This window comes from Micropterus salmoides, unplaced genomic scaffold (genome assembly GCF_014851395.1).
Source record: "Micropterus salmoides isolate LMB-PRFRI ecotype aquatic unplaced genomic scaffold, ASM1485139v1 Ms_hic_scaffold_1, whole genome shotgun sequence".
NCBI lineage: Eukaryota > Metazoa > Chordata > Actinopteri > Centrarchiformes > Centrarchidae > Micropterus > Micropterus salmoides.
Genome location: NW_024040040.1, coordinates 5243454 through 5267187, shown reverse-complemented (window position 1 = coordinate 5267187; position 23734 = coordinate 5243454). Strand labels below are relative to the sequence as shown.

The 23734-nt window shown below is 42.0% G+C and overlaps 3 protein-coding genes across 4 annotated transcripts in view; 2 read left to right on the top strand and 1 right to left on the bottom strand.

The window, feature by feature from the left end:
* LOC119910112 (nucleotide-binding oligomerization domain-containing protein 1-like) overlaps positions 1 to 23734 on the top strand; it is a 1078472-nt gene that overhangs the window by 384294 nt on the left and 670444 nt on the right. The gene's annotated exons all lie outside the window — the stretch shown is intronic.
* The window catches only part of LOC119881802, a 727332-nt gene that overhangs the window by 314542 nt on the left and 389056 nt on the right, over positions 1 to 23734 (bottom strand). The window lies entirely within an intron of this gene.
* Positions 7639 to 23734, top strand: part of LOC119904475 (zinc finger protein GLI2-like) — a 79567-nt gene continuing 63471 nt past the window's right edge. For both annotated transcript variants that reach the window (XM_038722197.1, XM_038721468.1), the window contains exons 1-2: positions 7639 to 8415; positions 19645 to 19755. In XM_038722197.1, coding sequence (XP_038578125.1) covers positions 19656 to 19755 — 100 coding nt within the window. In that variant the 5' untranslated portion in view covers positions 7639 to 8415; positions 19645 to 19655. The remainder of the gene's footprint in view (positions 8416 to 19644; positions 19756 to 23734) is intronic.

Here is a 23734-nt window from a genome sequence, read left to right as displayed (position 1 = left end):
GACTGGTCAGATGTGACGGGACCTCCACAAGGGGACCCCACTCTGCACTTGACATTCATCTCCTCTCAGATCACTTGAGTGTGACTTTCCCTCGGCTTTGCCCAGCATGGAGCCCGCAAGTCCTCGACGACACCGCTGACATGCATTGTTGGCGTGTCACTGGGTTTTGGAGAGGGCCACGTGTGTCCAGTCGGCTGAGACAAGTGCTCCCATACATGATGTCAGACATGAGAACGGATGGTCTACAGAGCAAAACACGCTCCCATCTGCAAGGCTTGGCGGGCACAAAGAGACTTATCTGAGAATCGGCTCAGGGACCGTTAGAGCCGGCCGCTTTACGCGCTTTGTGCAGGAGAATGACGTCTTCGTGTTCTCCCAAAGCCTATAGGAATTTACATTTGTAGCCTTCGATGTGGCTGATGCTCTCGTACAGAACAATTTGTGCAGGTTGAGTGCTTGAGAGTCTTGCTCAAGGACACTTGAGCAAGAAAAATGGCTGAAGCGTCTGTGACCTTTTGAATGGAAGATAATCTCTCAAACGGTTCAGGCGGTTAAGAGGTGGATTATGAGGGAAATCAATTAAGGGAAAACGCATCTAAGCATCGTTTACCCTCCTCTCAAATTCAAAACATTTCACTCATGTAACTACGTGGTTTATTACCAACGTGACATTTAAAAAGCGTGTTGTTAATCTACAGCGCCTGCATATAACACCAGCTGAAATTAAGGGACGTGCATTTCTAGAAAGTGAAGGAAGGGACGAGTCTAACTGCTTTAAGACTTCAAGAAAAAGGATGAAAAGTCCCTCTAAATGTAGTCAAACTGCAGGGGGTCTTTAGTGTAGAAGGAGACAGACGAGTACATAATGTAGACAAAACATTACATGAGTGTTCATGTTTATGTGCCAGTACATATATAGTACCACATATACACCAGGCAGGTCTACAAGTAAAAGATAAGATAAAGTGAATATTAACTTTATTCACAAAGTTTAAAGCAAACACTAGAACCAAGAACCAGGATACTTTGGAAATGGGCTTCTCTCATTTTTATTCTCTGTATCCACTCATTCAAACACCACAGACCACATTCCCTCAAACCAAGTCAGCACTTTTTAATTCACAACTCGCCGGAGCTTCCTCATCTTCATGTGGTGGAAGCACAATCATTTCCTTAATTATGAAGTGTTAGTTTAGCTGCTGGAATAACCCTTTTTTCCAGAAATTCTACGAAACATTCATGGTGGAAACCGAAAGAAGCAGTCTCATCGCATGTAGGCATCGTGGATTTCTTCGTACCGGTTAAGGACACTGAAGACCATGTGATACAGCTCAAAGCTCCGGAGCAGGCCGGAAAGCGGACCTTGAGCCTTGAGTTTGGAGTTCAGGTGGCATGAAATGGGCTAAATGAAGAGAAAGATCAGAGAGCGTATACACAGCCTCAGACCTGCTGGGTGTGAATGTATCTGTGTCATCAGTTAGTCAGACAGTGAGACAGGCGGAGGCGGCAGGGGGGTCTGTGTCGACCTCATTGTCCTGCCGGACAGAGGCTGATGGGGCTCTAAAAGATTTCACTTGGCCTCGAGCCAGCAGACAAACACACACACATTTACATACAAGCGGCACCCTGCACAGCATGGGAACTTTTGGGGCTGCTGGTTTCGATGAATGGACGACGGAGGCGGAGGGCAGATTGTCAAACTATTAGTGTCAAACATGGGATTCAAAATCGTGTCCCCCGCCAGTTAATGGAGAAAGAAACACTGCAATCATTTATTTTAATTGAAAAAGAGTGAAGTGTCCTCTGTAAAGCTGAAGCTGATGTAAATACAGAACTACTTGCAGGGGTGAAAACCTTTTTGTCCTTGCATCATGAAAAATTCCATAAAGACAGAGACAAGACAATATGAACAAGGACTAAAAGCACAATGCTGCACTTCAGAGTAACTAATGAGGGCTTGAATGACTTAAAATAGTTATCTTGAGAAGCAATTTACTACATGAAAGATTAGTTTCCTAAAAGCAGAGAGAGTGCACAGGAAAGAAGTTGAGTCATCTCCTTTTGTGTCCTTTGGAGGATCCGAAGGTCAGACTGAACTTGCTCCGCCTTCCCGAAATGAGACAGACCTCACCTAGACCGAAACTAATGGTGCGTTCAGGCGCTTCTTGTCAACTTGAAAAATACAACATGTCCAAGTTACATATAACCACGATGAATCCCTCAAGTGATCAAGAAAGTGTAAATACCAGAGACAAGCTGGGAAATGTTACATATAAGGAAACAGCCATTCTATACATCTCCATAACTTCGGTTCGGAGTGAAATGTCTTATTCACGGTCCTCAGCTGATCAGTCCTAATAACTTTGGTGATCCCTTTACTTTTCATCCAGTGCCACCAGCAGGTCAAAGATTTCACATATCCAGCGAAACAGCTTGAGGTTTTTTTTGATGGATTGACACCAAATGCTGTACAGACGTTCGTAGTTTCCAGACGATGAAGCCTAAAGACTTTGGGGATCCGTTGAGTTTTTTTCCAGAAGAATTACCGTACAGGCGGATAGTTAAATGAGCTTATTACGACCTATATTTACGTTTACTGTTGGGCTGTGACCCTTCGGTGGGCGAATGACTGAAGCAAAGGAGAAATTCAGGCGATGTCAGCGCAGGGAGCTGGATGGATCAGCTGGTGTGTGAAACCACGTCAGTGTTGAGTTAAAGGTTCAGTGTGTGGGTTTTAGTGGCATCTAGTGGTGAGGGTGGCGTCTACGGTGGCCGACACGCTCTGACTGCGACCATTTCACAACGGGCACCACGTGTTTAATGTCACGTGACTTGGGTCGTGGGACTTACACGATGTAGTTAAGTTCACTTTCCAGGTGTCTTATATGTTGTTTAGTTGAAACATTCTCTTATATTGTTTTGGGAAGAATTGACCTATTTTGTTGTTTAGGTAATTGTTTTTCCTCTAGCGCCACCAACAGGTTCGTGTATTTAGAATGATTTATATTCTTGTCATCTAGCGGCGTTTTTAAAATTTATTTGTCTAATGCTTTTCTGGTTACGTTTGTGACCAATCTACTGACAAGCCTCAGCTGTGCTGTCTGTTTAGAGCTAAGGTAAGAGTGCTGTGATTTGCCGCGATAATGCTGAGCTTGGCGTTGATCTCCTGGCCTGTCATCGACCCGCAGCCCTCAGTGTTAATGAAGGCCAACCTGTTGGCCCGTCTGCCTTTGAACTGCATGCAATGGATGTAGCTGTTCAACCTCTTTCACACGTGGCCCTTTCCTGTTTTTCTGACACTGACGTCGTCCCCTCCACCCATTTGAAACAACAGGGCCGAGACGGGGGCTGTATATTAATCTGGTCCCCTATATTAAGGTCAATAGAACAGCCCGGTCAGTCATAGCAAACACAGTGGAGACTCGGGTCTAAATCAATTTACTTAGGAAAACCCGAGGTCACGGAGGGTTAAGTAAGAGATGGCGGGGGGGCGGTGTTGTTCCTCTATTCAGCATATCTGATTTAATACGCATCGGAGCAGGGGAGGCGAGGGGGGAGGAGGGACGTACCAAATAAACTCAGCGGATATTAAAGGTCAAGGGGTCGTCTAACATGTGTTTTCTGAGACAGACCTACTGAAGACTAAAGCAGACGAGTCACAGCTGAGACAGATGTGGACCCAGTTAAGCGTTTTGACTGGTCACACAGGCACAACACGCCGCCAGGTGAAAAATATTTACTTTCAGCGCGTAGGTCAAGATAATGAGTTGGATTTTCAAACAGCTCAGGATAAGTAATAAGTAATACAAGTAATTTGGATCAAAGTCAAATGTTGTGCTGCCACTATTTTATCATTTCCATTTACAACCTTTAATCTCAAAATAAGCTACAGCTGGTGCATTCTTATCAGAGCGTTTGATTTGTTTTTTATTTTCTTTCCTAATTATTATAATAAACTTTCAGGGAAATCGGTTCTCTGCATTTAACCCATCCTAATTAGGAGCAGCGGGCACCTTCAGCTGTGGCCCGTGCGGGACTTGAACCAGCAACCCTCCGGTCCCCAACACAAGTTCCCACAAACTGAGCGAATGGCATCCCATTGTTACATGGCAATCCTAAATTAAACCCTCATCGTGTAAGTGCAATGTTTGATGCTTTAATTTTTATATTTTAGGTGTTGAGACACGTCAACTTTTAGAGCGAAATTCACCTCAAAACATTAGAAATGTGTCAAAAAGAACGAGTACTAAAGACATATTTTGCCTTTCTGTGAGATTTTTAGTTTTTTCTTATTACGGCGTATAACTGACCAACCGTTCTTTTTCTTTTTTATATATCCTACCTCCATAGCAATTCTCTTTAACTGTGCTGAATTTTCCACACGGCCATCAATGTTTTATCAAATGTTGGTGGTGACCTCTCCGAGTCAAAAGAGCGAGACTATTGTTTTGGCAAATTTTTACAGTAAGTCAGACAGAAAACTACTAGAGAACTAGAAACACCATTTTCTACACCTACAACAACCAGATGTAGTTTGGTTTCTGGGAATTAAACAACACTTTGTTGCAATATAACTGAAAACACTGAAGATCACAGGTTAAAGGTATTTAAAAGTAAAATATAAAGTAATCCTTTCAGGTTTTGGCAGTGACATGTTCAGTTTTTGCTCCTTTTACGTCAGCTGTGAACTTTATCTCCAGCCACTCTGACGTACTTGAATCTAAAACCCTAATAAGTTTCTCCCACACTGGGGACAGATATGAACACAGCAACGTCTCACGAGCAGACGCACCTCTGTGGAAGTCATCAGTATCAGATGGCAAGATGGGGAAAAGATTTCTCACGAAACAGTTTCAAAAGACATTTAATATTATTTTTGTTCTCTGAGGTAAGATTATTTCCATATGGAAGTGGTACAAATGATACCTTAATTTTTTAACAGTTATGATATAACTTCCGTGTTTTATTTTCATTTAATTTCACTCATTTCATCGTTGTGCTGGCAGGCCGCACTGATCCAGTCTCTGATCAGGCTGCAGATGGTCGTTTACTTCTTCCAGGAGCATAAAGGGATCATGCAAAGAAAAATCAAGACACAAACCAAGCACAGGAGAGCGTCGCTTTGTCGATTTCTCCCCCGGATTAAGTCGATTTATTTTAATTTTTTAAAATAAATGATAAAAGTATATGTTTTTAATTGTTTCAAAATAAAAGCAAGGGTAGAGAGAAATCCGAGACATTTTTTCTTCAATGACTAGAACTGTGTAATTAGACAAGAGTTTATTATTGCACACCAGCAGGTGGCGCTAACGGTGTTTTATATATATGACTTTGTGAAGAAGTGATGCTGTTTTCCAGGCGAATGGTGGGTGAAGGAAAACACCAACTTTTGATTTGATTTAGATTTTTTTTCATTCATGTCATTGCTTTGCATTTTGTTCATTGATGAACATAATCTATTTTTGAAAGCACTCTTACTTTACAGCATTTTTTCCCCACACCTGCCTAAAACTCTTGCTGAATATCAAATATGACACACGCTTGATTGAACTACTCAGCAGTATAAGATTAGATTCAAAAGAAACTAAGTTGGCACGTTATGAAAGTGAGTTTAAAACTAATATATCACAAAGCAAACGTAATTCTGACGTACAGGAGCACAATCAGCTGATTTAACCAGCACATGTGTCAGCTGATACTGTTGCCATTATACAGTTTGTCCACCAGAGGACACTGTTTCAAAGTGTCACGCTCGGTGCATGTCTCGGTCACAACTATAAAGTGTCAAGATCAGATTATTTAAACTCTCAGGTATCAATAGTATCTGCCCCAAATATCCATAATTTAAAGGGCTATAACTATTACACAGGTTAAATAATTTAACTTTTACTGCAACAACAGCAGTGCGCTGATCTCCTATTAAACTGTAAGGGAACACTGACACACCGACACATACAGAGCTTTGGGTGCAGGTCTAGGGTCCTGAGGTGCAGAAGGGCTCGTTTTGGCAAAGGCCTGGTACCAGCAGCCCCAAACAGGTGGGTCTTTGCTCACCTGTCCTGTCTGTTGTTGTTGTATGTTGTTTGTGGTGTACATTAGTTGGGAAATGATATGTGAGGAGGAAAATGTTGAATTGTGATTGGTGATGTGAAAAGGAATTTCCCTCTGGAGACCAAGTCTAATCTGGTGCCTCGTGTTCATTTTAGGTTTGAGGTAATTGAGATTCAGAAACCTTTCAAATGAGGTTGACATGTGAGTTTAGTTTAATATTTGTTCTCTGCTTGTTCTTCCTGTTGTTTTGTGGACCTTAAGATTGTCTCTAAAGGATCCATCAGGTGGAAACGTGAGAAGGACTCGATCTGCTCCACGACACGCAAAGTTCTCTGGGAGTAACTTTGACAAGAAGAATCAATATGAAAGGCTGCAGCACTGAATTCCTCCCCGTTCAACTATTTTTATGGAAGCACGTGTCCAGTGTCAGTGACAGAAGATGTCATGGAGATAAAGAAGGGCAGAGTGCAAACATTCAAACGCAGCTCAAAAGAAAACATCAAGACAGAATTAAAACTACAAATCTACTGTAGCCTGTGGTGAACAAATGCCAGATATTTAATTTCAGGTTTACATCACTAAACCTTCAACCAAATGGGCATCTGTGGTTTAAAGTTTACTCATTTTGAAGTACAGTAAAACACTTGTTTACTTCACGGTAATCAGCCTGCAAGTCTTCAAGAGGACAGAAAAACACATTCATCCAGTGAGACAGTCAGATGCAATAGTCAGTTCATAGGCTCCACCTACTACATCCTACTTGCACTATCTGGGATGTACACTGAAGCTGCCAGTAGATGTCAGTATGTCATTTGAAATGAACGCCCATCATGAACCTCAGCAGAGGAGTCTCCAAACTACTACAGGAAATTAAGATTTGAACTGTGTATTAATCGCGGAATTAAAGCAGTATTACCTTTAATAAACTGTTCAGAGTTCTGCATCTAAAGGGCTTTTAAAACTATATTTAATCTATATTCCATAAAATCCATTTTATTTTCCTATTAATACTCAGAGCGAATACACGGAATTAAGAACAAATATGTCAGTGTTATTGTGCTTTGCGGCAGCCCTTAATCAGCTGAATATTCCCCTGTATAATGGAGAATAGGGCCTATACAGATATCATTTCACAGATTCGTTAGAAACCAGGCATTGCCGCTTTATTCCCTCAGTTGTCTTTAATTTAAATATCTGACAGCGTCAGTTAATCGATAAGGTTGGCTATCTTCTTAAATATTATTCCGTTGAAGAAGGTAAATTTAAATTGAAATGAATGAGGAAAATTAGAAGAAAGGATAGAAATAAGCACTTGGCTAATTACACATTATAGCAGCTGTACCTGCATGAATATCAATTCATTTTATTTATAAAGGATGGTTCAATCAGGGAACAGTCAACTCTACAAAACGCTTTTGCATCCTACCATAAAAGCAGCTTAAAGTGTTGCAAAAAATGCAACAAAAAATCATTTAAGGAAACATACAAAGATAAAGTTAAGAGATAAGAAGACAACTGAAAAAAAAGATAAAAGAAGGGCATCAAACCACCGGTATTTCCAAGAGCCTATAAATTATTAACTAACTTATAACCGGTGGAGCCTGGACATCTTTATTTTATATATATGTTTAATAAATACTCTTTAAAACTGCCTCAGTCACAGCCAACATGCTCAATCTTTAAATTATTGACTGGGGTTTTGTTTAAATATAATTCTCCTGTCTCGATAGTTTTAAAGACGACGTTGTTTTAATTGTGACATCTTTAATGCATCAGCAGCGGTTTCTCCGGTCTGTCCTATCTGAACCCGGAGGGGGAGGCAGAGGGGGGAGTCAGAGGAGAGGGAAGGAGGGAAAGAAGTTAAGTGTGGAAGTGCAGAGAGGGTGGGCGCGGTGAAAAACTGCGCATCCTGGACTCCGCAAAGCCCCGCAGCATCCCGGTGAAACAGCCGCCGGTGAAGAAGGTTCCTCTCTCCTAAAAGTCACTTCGGTGTCTGTTTCGCGGTGTTTTCTAACTTTGCTTGTGCGGGATGGACCCGTGATGCGGAGCCACGCAGAGCAGTGAACTTTCCCCGTCTACGTTCCTCATCCACGCGCAGGGCGCAGACTCTTTCTGGGCAGGACTTACTTTCCCCCAAAATACGCGCTCCGCTCCGCCGCGCGCCCTCCTGTAGATGGGATTTCATGTTTTTTGAAGGGGATTTCTGCATGATGGTTTTATTTCTTCCTCGCTGAGAGAAAAAAAAAAAGTTTAATTTCAACAAACGTGAAGAAGGAAAAAAAAAAAAAAAAACCCCGAGGCTGAGGAGTCGAGAGGAGATCCGAGCGGACAAAACTCGCCGGGACGAGAAGAGGGGACGCTTGGGTGAGTTTGAGTCGCTGTTGGCCATGTGCTCATGGGAAAACAGCGGAGCTATAATGTCTGCGAGTCAGTGCGGACTGAGTTAAATTAAACCATGAGATGTGTCTCTGTAACAGCGGTTTTATTTTCTTTCAGGATTTAATGAAGTCCCGTTCTTCATAATGAGTCCAGCATGTGGCTCTTGTACTTTATGGTGTTGTTTTACATTCTGAAATATCACTCTGATATCTTACAAAGTTACTGACTCACTCTTTTAATAACATACTGCACAAATATATACCTGCTGGTTCCGCTGCATATTATCATTAGGACACACTGAATGTATAGAATGAGTTCATTTCTTGGAAAGAGTTATTTCAGGTTATTTGAGGTTTACAATGAAGCTGGAATTCCTGGAATTTGCAACCTGATAGTTAAGATGCTCTATAAACCAGCCTGCAGAGAAATGATTTGAGGAAAGTTTTCTTTTTCCCTCCTTGTTTTCATTCTGGGGTCTTTTTGCACCTTTTTCAACCATTATTTGTATTAATTTTTTAAAGATATTTAAAGTTGTCTGCAAGTCAAAGTACCTCTTTGCATCACTAAAATAAGTGGAAATGAATCCTTTGTGTTTTCTCCCTATCATCTTCTATTGATTTCCTCTGAAATCAATGTAAAATAAGAGATTTTTCTGCAGCTACACAGAGATCTACAGAAAAAGGCCTCACAGATTTAAGTGTTTTCTTTTATTGGACACTGAAGCTGATTGAATCATCATTTTTCCATCTCATAATTGAGACAAATGTGAGAAAGTAAAACAAAAAACCGAGTGTAAAGCCCTCCAGGCTCGTCCTCTTTGCCTCAGAGTAATTTTTTTTAATGCTGAATGGCCGGTTGTGTTCATTTGCATCAGAAAAAAGTTTTAGTGCATTTGCTATTGTGCAGAATGAAGAGTTCCAGCAGTCAGGGAGCGGAGAGGGAGGAGGGGGGTTTGTGAAAAGATGTGAAGAAATAATGGGGCCCTTCACATTATTCAGGATGACATGGGGGCTTCCCAAACCTGTGATGGGGATGTCACTTTCATCCTGCCCTGAGCGCCTTCCCTCGCTGTCATTTTCACACATTTCCACCCCCGCGTCCCGTTTGTTCGTCAGTACTGATTGCAGCTCTGATTCTCTGGCACATCTGTGGTGAGTTTAATGACTGAAACACGCGGGGAAATGATGGATTCAGTGCAACAAAAAAAAAAGGGGGAAAGTAAAGAAAGGAGTCTGGCATGCAGGGTGCGTTAAATGTGAATTGGAAGTGAGTAAAACGCCCTGCTGTGAAGACTCAAAAGTCTCTTATCCCACAAAACAACAAGTCCACACCAATTACGCCATGTGGCCCCGGGGCAGTTGTTCCTTGTGGGTTTTGTGGTGAAAAGAAGCATCAGAGGCTTTACACAAGCTGGGAAGTAAATCCACAAAACCCAAAGGGGAAAAAGCTCCCTGCATCTTTTAAAATCTACCACCAAAACCTCCAAACAGGCTTAAACACACAAATTAAATTTGTAGGTAGAAGTGGTGCAACGACAGATGACTGAGACGATCTCTGTTTATTTTAGCTTCGTCTTTCCTCTGTCTGACAACTAAACCAACCTGCAGGCTCAAATTTAGGATCTCTAACTAACTGCAACTGTTATTTTCATGATGAATCTGAAGAGTTAAAAAAAGCAAATCCCAATTTTTAAAATAGTCCAAAATCTAAATGTAGATAGTTTACTGTCTAGAAAGGCAGATGATGTTTGAGAAGCTAAATAGTCGTCAAAAATGTTCCTGAATTACTAATCAGTTATAATAATTCAACCTTGCTGACACATCATGAGGTGAGCAAAGCAGCAGTGATTTACTGCACCATGTGAGAATTAAAAAGGTTTTAAAGCAAACTGAAAAGAAAAAGAGGTTTTTACAGCAGAAACAATTAGTTAATTCTTTTATGAAGTAAAAAGACCAATTATTCTCCTCTTAAAAGGCTCTTAAATGTGAGGATCTGCTGCTTTTCTGTGTTATATCATTGCAAAGTGGATATATTTGGCTTTTGGACTGTTTTAAAGACGCACTGTTTTTATGAAGCACTGACTGATTTCTGTTTTTTTTTTCAACTAAACAATTAGTAATTTGATTAAAAAATAACAACAGATTAATCGATAATTATCCAAATGGTTAGTTGCACTCTAAAGTAGAAATCCTCCCTGTTGCGAGTGTGCAGATGTTTGAGGCTGCTGACCTGCCAGCACGCTTCCTCTGGTATGTTTGGATTACAGCCGTTATGGTTTTACGTTGAAGTGGATTACACTGTTTGCTTTTCTCACTGACTCCTGCTAATCACCTCAAACAGGGTTCAGAAGTTACAACAGGATTATTTTTGCCAGTGCAGCCGGGACACATGAGGACAGACTGTAGAGAAGTTAAATGATGCCTCTGTGAAACTCTCTCCCTCCTCACACACTGAGCTCTACAAACATTTATTTTGCCAGTTACTCTGAAACTCCGGTCACTTTTTCCACCAGATCTTAGAAAACACAAGAAACTTCCTCCGACAGAGGAAAGCAGCTATCAGGCAGCTGCAATTACACATGATGAAAACCGAGCCGTGTTTAATGCAACGGCATCACACGCGCAGACCAAGAGACGTCAGAAATCAAAGGTCCAGGGGCCGCTGGGGGCCTGTAGTTCCGGAGCTCTTCGGGATCAGCTTTGATGCGTCTGTTAATTAACTCCTGAAGGAACGGCGGCAACGCCACGATCAGGCCTGACAGGCGGCGAGTGGAGCAGGGGAGTCCGTGTGTGCGTGTGAAGGATGGCCCCCGCTGTGAGGACAGACGCCCACGACGACGTGTTGACACGTCGAGAAAACGAATGATCCCAGATGATCTCAGAGGAGTGTTTGCCTCTCTCTGGAGGGACAGATCATCCTTCAGCGGGCCGGTTTGGTCATCACAGGGCGGTTATCAACAGATGTGATAGCTTTGCCGTGTTCAATGATCGCCTCGTGCTGACTGGCGGCTTCTTGATGAAGAGCCTCTGCCTCTGACGAGCAGCTGAAGCGAAAACAAGCTCTTGAAACGCTGCCAAACCGCAGCAGCATCGACCAGGCTGAGCAAACGAGCGGGACGGCTTTCTTGGTTGTTTTTTTCTTCCCCCCAAATTTTTTAACATGTGGCGCCCGGCCCATGTGGTATTCTTTAGCAATCTACCGTGAGCTCCATCAGACCTCGAGGTCAGGAGGAATCTGTCCGGCCCCCGGACGCCCCCTTCTTTCCTCCCTGCAGGAAGGGAGACAAACTTCATCTCGGGGGGCCCCTGGAGGTAAGTGACGGGGGCCCCTGAGGTTTTCCACTGTGTCACAAGGTATTAGCTCTGCTTTCAGGTGAGAGTGCTGCAGTTTGACAGCTGTATAAGGCTGTTTCACGTGTCGCCACTTTGCACTGAGCGACTTTCAGCTCTGCAGAGACGAAAACACACCACAGAACTGAAATACTCCACAGCCCTGCCTTCCACTAACACTACAGAAGTCAAATGTGCACATTAAAGGTAGTATAAAGCAGCAGAAAATAAAAACAGTAAAGTACAAATACCTCAAAGCTGTACTGAAATACAGCACTCAAGTAAACTATGTAGTAACATCCCACCAACTTGCCTTATAAGAGCTCAACAGACTAAATATATCAGATGTATTTTCCCTGATAATGTTGACAATTATTCTGGTTATTTTTGACTCCAGATGTCTTATTTTATAGGACTTGGTCGTCTCACCCTTTTGTATTTATAAACATGTGGTTCTAGTTTAATTTCTAGTCTCACATTTTGATTTACATCTATCTGTCTCACTGAGCAGTCAGAGCTTTAAAATTCTACAGTGTGCTTTCTAACTTTATTCTGAAAATTCCTATAAATGTAAGATTAGCCTCCTGTCATTATTATCTGAGACGCATGCACACACAGAGCAGCTGTAGGTTGGAGCTTAGGAGCCACGAGGGTGCACGTGATGTACATTTTATCATCTGCGTACGTGCACTAAATGCCCCAAAGAACATGTTTGAACAGGTTTTGTGTCGACAGACACCAAATGTAGTGTGAACACAACTGTGTTCATCAGCAGTCTGTCTGCACACAGCAACACGAACAACATACTCTTCTGTTTATGTCTCTAAAAAATACAGATTCAACTCTTTAGTAACTTTGACTGCATTATGCTCTGCAGGTGTTCTTGTTATTGTGTCCACACCCCTTGGCATGCACACACACACACACACACACAGAGACACACAGACACACACTGTTGTTGCCTGCCAGCTGTGACTCAGAGCAGCAGGGAGTTTCCCTGGACGCATCAACAAGTGTCCAAACACCCGTCAAACATTCCTAAAAGGTGTTGTTTGAATTAGTCGGTATGGTGTGTTTGTGTGGTGACGGTTAAGTGAAATCTTGTGATTATAATGTAGAAATTAGCTCTCAGAAGCTGTTACCATGTCAGGGATCGACAGTGAAGACAGGAAAAACAACCAAAACAACTTCATCGAGCAAAGAGTTCATTTTGGCCACGATAGAAAGTCACAACCCAGACGTTTTGACCAGCATGCTCGAGAGGTTCCCACGCTCACCTGGACATCAAGGTCAAGGGCGTTTTGATGAGTTTCACAATCTTGTTTGGTAAACTTTGGGGGTGTAGAAGTCTCGTGATCTGTCACAAACCTTTCACAGTTTTATTAAACCAGTCGGTTTTAAACCTGCTGCTGTGTCAACACAAATCTCATCACTGGCAGCGTGTAAACTGTCGCTCTGAGGACAGAGAACGTGTCAAATTCTGGATTTTAAAGAGGATTAGATGTTTGGATTGAAACAAAAGTACTCGTTAATCAGTCCTTTGTTGTACTGTGCAGCACGACAGCATGGATCTGTATGAATGAAGCTGGATGAAGCGAAGTTAAAAAGAAGGACTTACTGTAGGTGTTGAGAAATTAAAGGAGCCTTCCGGGCAGTGAGGAGGAAGTCAGTGGTCCAAACTGTGGCTGTAAAAACAGCGAGTGGCCGTGCTGTGGCGAGACCATTTGGCCGAGGGTCAGGGATCAAAGCGGCTGGTCAACCTTGGCGGTCAGTGTGGACTTCACGCCGGCGGCAGGCAGAGCTGGGGGGACACACATATGGCAGGACTTTAGCGCTGAGTTGAGAAAGAATAACAGAGATCACATTTAACTGATGAGCAAATGGGTTCAGTGTCTTAGTCAAGGAAGCTTGAACAAGATTCATTTGACGCGGCAAAAATCAAACCTGCGACCTAACGAATTTAACAAACCGCCTGTTTCTCGCAGGAATGTTGTGTCTTTTTCCAGGCTTGTAACTTGAAAGGTGCTCCTGAACTTTAGTAATTTGTTTTACAGCCGTGGCTTGAAATGTGCAGCAGCAATATGTGGGGAAAAATATATGACAAAAACAAAGAAATCATCGGCATTTATTTTAATATCGCAGCACAAACACAAACTCACTTAGAACAGACCCACAAACAAACTTGTTACTTTCTCTTTCCTCTTTTACTTTCCCAAGATTTCACGTTCTTTTATTGAAAAAGTAATTGAGCGACCAGCAGCATCGCAGTCGTATTGATTCACATTCGGTCAAAATGATCATCTAATTATCGATTTTTATTGATTGTTTGTTCAGTTCATGTCAGAGAATAGTGAAAAATATGATCACCACTTCCAAGAACAGACGGTGAAGTCTTCAAATTCCTTGTTTTCTCATAACCAACAGTACAAAACCACAAAATAAAGCAGAAAAAAACTCCCATTTGAGAAGCTGGAACTGGTGAATGTTTGGTATTTTTCCTTGACAAATTACCAAAATAATTTTCTGTCACTCGACTAACTGATTAATCAGCTGATTATTTCAGCACTAAAGTGGTTGCAGGTCCTGCACTGTGAAACAAAAGGTGCTTCTGTGCAGGAAATATGATTGAATGAGTGAAGAACGAGTACGTGTGGCCGGCTCTGATGTGAAATACTTCCTCACTGTGAACTTTCCAAGCAGTGAAATAACAGAGCACCAAACACAGGAATGCTAAGATGCATTGATGTGCTGCTACTGCAGAAGAAGAAACACAGCGAGGTCAGGGTCTGCTGTGGCACACAGGAGGGAGGCGTTCACTCAAGTAGTCCGGTCAAGGAGTCGAGCTGAATCACTCTGCAGCGGGGATTTCTCCGTCTGAACTCAGCCGCCACATCTGTTTGCTGTTGGTGAGGGCAGGAGGAGATCAGCCACAGGATATTGAACATCCACGCGGAGGGGTGTGAAGCTGCTAACACCGGCAGAGGCTGTTTTTCCTCTGCTAAAGGACAAATGGTGAAACAAATAATAGAGGAAGGAACAAACAAGAGGCTTTATCATACGTGGCCTCGTGGGAATACTCCTGCTCCCTTGTGCTCCGTTTTTAGCTTTCTGATTTGGGCCTCGTTGCTTCTCTTGAAAGTTAAGAGGAACAAGTCTGGGAAGTCGGTATAAATTCAAATGTCACTGTTAGCCTCTATTTGTACATTCGCTGCTCGCACAATAAACAACCCCCCCCCCGCGCCTTCGGTCGAGGCTGTATCTATTTAAGACTCGCCACCGACCTGGGCTTCTTTTATGGGATAGCTATTATTCAAAGGAGAATAGGTGTAGGGCCCAACCATAAATTCCAGCAAGTGGCCCTTCGAAAGGGGTACAGCGCCGAGGAATTGACTGCATGCTCTGTGATTTTACTCTGGTGCGCTGTGACCTTTTGAGTTGAGACGGAGTCATTTGTTTGGTTGACAAGAGCTGCTCTAATAATTCAGGGGGACAGTGGCTGCTGGTGAAACTCGGTGATGAGCCAAACTGTACTCTTGGAAGGCGGCTACACCTAGAAGGCAGAGGCATTTGTTTTCCTCACGCAAGGAGTACCCTCTCACGTCGTGGCCCCTCCACAGGACTAATCTATATCTTGTGTGTCTGAGTGTTTAATTTTCACTGTGTCAAGGGTGTTATGTTTGGAGGACTTAGTTTGGAAGAACTCCACCCCACATGCTGTGCATGAACAACCTGCTTGCAGCCCCTGCAAAGGAAAAAGCATAAAGAAGAAGATCAAGATTTATAAGGGCCGCCATTTATTCATTAAGTTTCTTCAAGTAAAAATCATAAATGTGATAACTGTGCAGAAACAATACAGTATAAAATAAAGCACACCGTAGATGGTCATCAATTAATCATTAAGTTAGTGCAAGTAAAACTGCAAAAACATATCTATATATTTAAGAAGTAATGAAAAGAAAAGCGTGTTTGGTGTTCCTCTCAGAGAAACTGAAAGTAAAGATTTAAGTAAGGGAAAGGATGAACTGACAGAACAATTGATTTGAGCACAAAGACTTGGGGGAGAAAGCGCGGGGGTGGGGGTTACTCTGAAGTTGTTGTTTGTTCCCTTAAATAACTTTATTGTAAGGATCTCTTTGTTGGCTATTATACTCAAATGAATCATTGTGTGTCCTTTCAAGTGACCCAACAGTCAACAGTGGGAGGGGACAGTTAATTACACCACTAACTGAGCTGTTGACTTGCTAACGCAGTTGTTAGGCCTGCAAGTAAAACTCACTGATGTTTAGGTAGCTGCTCTCCTTCGTCACCAGTACACGACTTCTTCTCTTACTTTTATTTAGGGGCAACTTTACACTTTGCAAATCACCAACGCCTTATACAGACAGCTAACGTTACATGTTACTTCCACCAATGCTAAAATATGAAGTTGCTAGTGTATAACTATTTATTTTTGGGGATAAAATACTGATTATTATAGAGGTTAAAAGCTTTCCAAGGTTAAAAGGCTAACACCAATGTCCATGCTTCTGCATCAGAACTTTATTAATTAATTCAATCATTAACACATATGTGTGTGCTGGTAAAAGGTAACACTCACCAACATTTAAAATTAACATTTTATATATATTAATATATTTGTTAAAGGCTTTTGAAAGCCTGCAACAGTAATTGTTACTTCACAAGATGAGAAGCTAACTTCCTCTTTGCATCTTTGGGATATATTAAAAACCTGAGTAGTAGTAGTTATACTGTTGTTTAAATCTCCTTTCAGGCTGCAGCGCCAACACGAGAGAAGTTAACTCACGAACTCTGTTTGCTAATTAAACCTTTGTGTTAGTGTTTGTGCTCATATTTTTGTACCAGTAGTATTTCCAAAGTTTATTAAAAAGTAACACACTTGAAAAAAAAAACCTTAATTAACGCTAACATGTTCAGGAACATATGTGTTTTGCTAAAAGCTTTTTGAAACTTCACTGTCAACATTGCTCCTTGTTTGCTTATTCAGTGAGTATTATGTACTTATACTGGCAGAATATTCTCAAATATAGGCTTTAAATTTTTGGGTAATATGCTGAAAAAAAGATGAAGGTGCTGCCTGGCTCACACAGTTTAAAGCTTTTAGCTGCAATGCTAATGAAACTTACTTGCTGCTACCGAATGCTACCCAGAATGTGTAGGGCTACTTTTTAAAAAGGTACACCAACTTACAATTTTCAGGGAATATGTTGAAAATGTGAGCGGTAAATTATAATGTAGCTAGTTAAAAGCTTTTCTAAGGCTGCATTGCGAACAGTTGGCCAAGTTGCAGTTAGCGAGTTAAAACTACCTTCAACTGAACAAAAGAGCGAATGTTATGGATAAAAGAGACACGGATTCAAGAGCGACACGCTGTTGTTGAAGTTTTTTATTATTCTTACATCTTTAAACCCCAAAACTATCTACACTAAATTCTAAAAACGAAATACCCACAAATGAACACTGTCAGGGACACGTGAGAAGATGGCCGCTGTGTTTTACTGTAGTTTACATGTTCTTTGAGGCTGCACCAATCACAAAGCTGCTAAATGTGTGAACAGCAAATGTTAAGCCTGACTAATAATGATTTGCGAGGACAGATCAGAGGACCGCGAGCGTGAAAGACTGCCATTATGTGCCTCATATATCACCTCAACTAAAAGGAGCTTGTGTGTGGCGAGGCTTCGCTCCCGGCCTCTCACACCTGTTACACTGATTCATCCACAGCAGTAAAGACACCAGACCGAACTGTCAGTCAGAAGCTCAGCTTAGTTAAAGAGGCAGTAAAAGGAGTTCGGTCATTTACAAACTCAGTGAAGCGCCGGTTCATCGAAGTGTGTGACATACACTATGACTACATTCGTCGTATCGTTAGATGGTGTTGTTACAGGGGCCGTCCCGTAATCAGAGGGTCACAGGTCTGGTTCCTGAAACTGCCAGTGAGTCAGCTGGCAGCTATTTCCAGTCAGCATTCGTCATTCTGCCGTCCATTATAGGAGTGCTATAATAAATATATTACTTATTTAATGTTCAAAGGATATAAAATCGGTTTAACAAACCAGGAAACACAGTGAATCAGCTGATTTTAACATGTTGAGAATTACGTTTGACCAGTTTTGGAAAATCCTGAGAGGTGTTTATTAAATCTACTCTCATATTTACAATATTAGATGGACAAAGTATTAAAAACACTTCTCAGTATTGTGCAGTACAGTTCAGGAACAGCACAAACTACAGCCTAAAACTATTTCAGTAATAACTGAACATCACAACCTTCATGAAGGTTGGATCTTATTCTTCTAAAATATACATTTATTATCTATTTATGCACTTTTGTTGGAATTATCATTTGTATCTGTAAAGCAGGCCTGCGACTAATGAATAGTTTCACCCTCAGTGAGTGTAGAAGGAATTCTTCATGAACTGATTAATTGTTTTGTCCATAAAATGATCAGAAAATAGTGAAAAACGCCAATCATAGTTACTCAAAGCACAAACTGAAGCAAAACCCGAAGATCTTAGATACAATAAATATTAGGGTAAGATTAAGATTACATGAAATGCAATTACAGATCAACACCAGACTCTAAGATGTGGCTGAAATCTCGAAAACGCAAAATCAATCCGTGTACTTTCAGTTTGAGAAGCACGAACCAGAGAATGTTTGACATTCCTAAAGTTATTACCTAATTTATTAACCAACTAATTGTTCCGTCACGACTCTATAAACTTATATTTTAATAAGGGCTATTAGGATTGCATATGAAGCATTGGTTTCAAACACCAGATTTACCTCAGCTGATCTTTGACTGAATCCAATCTGAGCCTTCTGCCTTAATAAAGAACCTTTTTAAAGGAAAATCTAACATTACGGAGGCTGAATAAAGAGTCTGCTTCATTTCTGTCCCAGCTTTGAAGATAAAGTAGTATTGTTCTAACTGTTTGAGCCACAAAGCCTGTCTGAATGGTGCTGGCGGAAAGGTCAATAGTCAAATAAACTTTGATGACATGTGAGCTAAGACCTCCGCCTCATCATCCCCCGTCCCCTTTAACCCCCAACCCCCCTCCTCCCCCCCGCGTCCGACCCCCACGTCCAAGCTGCCAGAAAGCAGATTGAGTCGTGAATCGCAGGGGTTCGCGGGAAGACAGAAAGCCCCCGCGTGGTGTGCTGTCTTTCAGGGAAAAAAATCCCTCGACATGTTTGCCCACTGCTCGAGGATAATCTCATAGGTTGAGCAAAGATAAACAAGTAGCAGAGGGCCGTGTGTGCCGAGGCGGGCACCACGTGGAGGCGGCCCGGGGGATTCACGTTAAGATTTTAGGCATCACGCCGTGAATCAACAGTTTCTAATGAAGGATACTGAACAGAGAGCAGCTATTCTGGGTTTTGAACAACTGTTTCCAGGGTCAAGAATGTCTTCTCACATTCAAGCTTTGTTTGTTTGTTTGTTTATCTTTAACTAACTAAACTGGAAGCCATTTGGGATAAAATCTGCAAAGTAATTATGTCAATTAGTGTGTTTTCTTGCACTATAAATAAATAATGTAACAAATATTTAAATGCACAAATGAACTTTAAATCTTTAAACCACTTGAAGACAATGAAAGGTGTGTTTTCATGCAACAGCAGCACTGCTGTGACGGCTTGTGCTTAAGTGATTGAAACTCTTTTGGTATTTATCTCTGACGAGCCTTTTCATGAACGCTCTTCAGCAGGAACATCTAAGCACTCTCAGTGCTTCCACAGTGTGTCTTGAGTGAATCCTGAGTGCACTCATCTCAAATTAACACTTGGTTTCCTCAGCGCGGCCCTCCGAGTGTTCTCCACTCAGTCTGAATTAAAGCTCCTTTTGTGTTCTTTCACTTTCAGAGACGTCGGCAATGGAGACATCCACATCGAGAGCCACCGACAAAAAAGACAAAATGGACGGGAACGGATTCTCCGACCTCCCAAAGAAACCCTCGCCGTCAGATATGAGAGGTAACACGCTTTTCAAAAGCAGCGGCTGGATCTGAGTTTCGTGTCCGGCTGTCTGTCGGGCCTCCGCGTGCTGTGTGACAGAATGAGCCGAGGTCTCGCAGGTGCTCAGCCAGGGGGCAAAGGGGGAGCCAACACGGCCGATGAAATATACATTTCAAAGATAAAGTGCCATCTCGGGAGCCGATGCTCGTGGCTCTCCTCAGGCCTGATAAGGTACCAGCAGCAGTCAGAGGTGACTTACAGTAGATGTCTGATATGAATCCTAAATAGACTCAGGTCTTAAAAGAGCATCGTTAATGCGGATCGCCCCGGTATCAAGGTCTGGTGTGTACAGTCGAGGAGTGTGGCACCATTTGAGCCCATAAACACTGATGAATAGATAACATGACAAGAGGGGGGGGGGCAGGTGAGAACGAGTGTTTGTGTTGTTGAACTAAATCAAGAGTAGCAGCGATCCTCTCTCGCAGGGGAGGCTCAGGCAGAAAGAGAGGATACATGTTTTAAAGATGTCAGTGAACGTGTGATGAAAGCTCGGTATAATGAGGCTGAAAGACCTTGTTCTTACCTCCAGAGTATAAAGGCAAAAAAAAAAAAAAAAAAAATGGCAGAGGCTGGTAGAGCCGAGGACGACACGGAGCTTCAGAGATTGACAAAGATGCGGACTGATGGGCTGCCTTTGAAATGGAAATTAAACGCGTGATTTAGTGACATTTTTACTCATTAATGAAGGACTTGGTGGCCTGCCATTATAAAGAAACACTCATTAACTGATAAAGAAGGAACAGAGTTTGAAACAGAGCCCAAAAGGAGAAAACAAAACAACTCTGCTTTACAGGATAGTTCTGGTTTATTACAACTCTTTTTATTGGATATGATAACACTGTACTTATCAAAGCGCACGCTGAGATCTGGGAACACGATTCAAATCAGACAGAAATGTACGTCCAGTGCAAATACTCAGTGTCAGCGCAGGAAGGGCCAGTTGATGAGGAAATGTTTGGCAAGTTATTAGTATGTTACAGATTAAAATAAAGCATTTATATGCAAATGTTAAGCTGGAAGTCGGTCTGCACACTGTAATGAAACATTTAGGGAAATAATTTTACAGTTTGTCTTTGTTTTCTCAGATCCCCTGACTTGTCCACAAATCCCACCTATAAACTTTAAGAGTACAATCTTATCGTTACTGATAGAAATGAGGGACAAACTACAAAAACAAGACCCACGTTGTGCTGAACCAGGCTTATCCTTTAAGTTTCTTTCACGGGTTGGTGAAATATGCAGACGTCTCTGGGCCTCGACAGAATGCGATGATTTTTGCCTGGAAAGCTCGACGTTACAGGCGTTTTGCGTGCATACTTTAGTTTCACCAGATATCGCTGTTGCTTCTCAGCTTTAACCGAAGCAGCAAATCCATGAGGAACATGTCCCCCTAAGCGTTACAAAATCTGAATGAGCAAACTCCTGCATCTGTAGTTTGACCTGTCAAAGCACTGACCCACATTTAAAGCACAGGAGCAACCTGCTGGTGAAAGTCCCTTGAATTCGAGGTGAGGACGACATTAGAGTCAGAAAGGATGCATGTTTTAAAGATGTCAGTGAACGTGTGATGAAAGCTCGGTATAATGAGGTTAAAAGACCTTGTCTTACCTCCAGAGTATAAAAGGGATGAATTACTGAAAAAACCCACTGAAGGCCGGTGGAGCGGCGCCGAGGACGACACCGTGTTGGAGAGATTGACACGGATGCAGAGTGACGGGCCACTTTTGAAATGGAAATACAGCCAGTGATCAAGTGACGTTTCTCCTATTTAAAGAAGAACTTGGTGGCCTGCCACGATGAAGAAATCCAGCATTAATTGTTCATAAGAGAAAATCAATGTAGGACAGTTTTACATGTGGAGTTGGCGTGTTCGGCGCTCCATTTCTTGACATGGTCTCCTTCAACATGGGAGCAAAGCTGAAGTCTTCCCCTGCACTGGATTATTAGGACAGCCTCAGGGTGCCTCAGTGGTCGGAGCTCACATGCTCCAGTGTCTCCATCGAATACCACAAGTCCTTGAGCGAGGAACTGGCTGAAAACAGTTTTAGAAACATTCAAAGTAATGTTGATGCAGAGTTTTAGTCCCTGTTTGTTCACAGGGACGATTTCTTCTGAAGAAAGAAGTTCCAACTTCGGTCCACAACATCTTCTGTAGTTTATCCAAAGAAGTGTCACAAGAGCAGTGACTTAAATCTCAATTTCAATGAGTTTTCTAACAAGCAGTAGGAGGTGAAAGTTTTTTAGGCCCGACCTTTGATTATGCTAGCTTTAGCACCAAAGCTAGCATAATAGTCTTCATCATAGTCTTTCACGCATCAACAATTAGGATTGTGACCATTGATTAATGTGCTTTAAATGTGATAATGAGCTTCCTTTCTTGGTGGTACATTATAGCAAACTGAATATTTCGGGGGGGTTTTGGACAGTTGGTTGCACAAAACAAAATATCTTTTCAGTTTCTGACCATTTTATAGACCAAACTCTTAATCAAGCAATCAAGAAAATAACAGATTAATAATTAATGAAAGAAATAAGCAGTCTGTTGGTGAAATTGACATCTGAGGTGTACTGTAGACAGACGTGTGTGTAGCTACTATCCAGACTGAGAGCTGCGTCGGTGCATGTTGCTTCAGGTACCAGTGAGACAATGAAAAACCAGCCAGGAAGTCCAGTTTGAGAAACAGATCCATCAGTCTGAAGGCTTAAAGGCTGCGCAGTGGTTTATAGTATCATGAGATACAGTTTAAAACAGGCTCAGAGCTTCTTCCTGTGTGTGCACCCCCGCTGTGCCAACACTGTGGTCTCTCTGAAATAAACGAGGGGGCTTGCAGTGTTTTCATGCAGTGCTAATGCGGGTCTGAACACAGCCTTAGTGTCCTTGAGCAAGACACCGGAACCAGATATACCCACAAACTGTCAAACGTGAAACTGTAAAGTAGTCCAGCTTGTTGTGGCTCGAACATAAGAAATCAATCAGTTAAGAGAACACAGGTCTTCTGTGAGCTTCAGTCAGACACCGATGCTCATTTTTACTCCCTTTTTTCTACATTTGGGTGGAGGACCACATGTTTTGCGTGTAGTTGAGACAAAATGTTCGATTTGACAGAATAATAGGAAATCAAATCAGTCATTTTAAGAATAAAATTTCAAAACGTCAAAAAAGTAAGTAGTAAAAAAGTATCAAGAAAAAAGTCATGATGAGAGAAAAGTTCGAACATTTAGAGAAGAAAGTTGTAATTGTCTTGTTATATTTGACTTCTTGTCAGTTTTTATATTATATATAAGTGCAGGTTTGTTTTAAGTTAAAGCTGGATGAATTACTCTCACCACGTCTGCCTGTTCAGTTGAGATTAAAACCTCTTTTTCTTCTCTGAAGGTAAAAGTAGGAGTTTGTTTTTTTTCATTTTCTGTTCACAAAAACAGCCCAGTACTCATTTAACAGGACTCTTGTTCCTCTGACCCTAAACCTAACCTCGCTTTAACTCCAACTCCTGTTGTATATTTATAAACGGCCATTTTCAGTATCGGCTCCTGAGTTTTTAATCTTCTCTCACCTAAAATAAAAAGTCCCTCCATAACTCTTCTTCCGTATCGGCTTTGTAGAAGAGCCCCGTATTTTAATCTTAAATAAACAAGAAGCGCAGATTCACCGCCGCCGCCGCCGCCTGCTCCCATCTCCACCAATCAGATATCAGCGAAGAGGCTCAGGCCTCAGTGCTAAAAACCACAACCGTCTGCCACCATGTCGAGACAGAGCAATTACTTATCGCCGTAATATGCATTATTATTCCTGTTGCCAGCTCCTGATAAGTGAATATGCAGCATGAGAGGGAGGCAGATGAGACAAGGTCCTTGAACCTCAGAGCTTATTCCCAAACAAGTCGGCCGAGACAAAAGCAGACACTTCTAATATACTGCTGCTGTTCGGGGCCCTTTT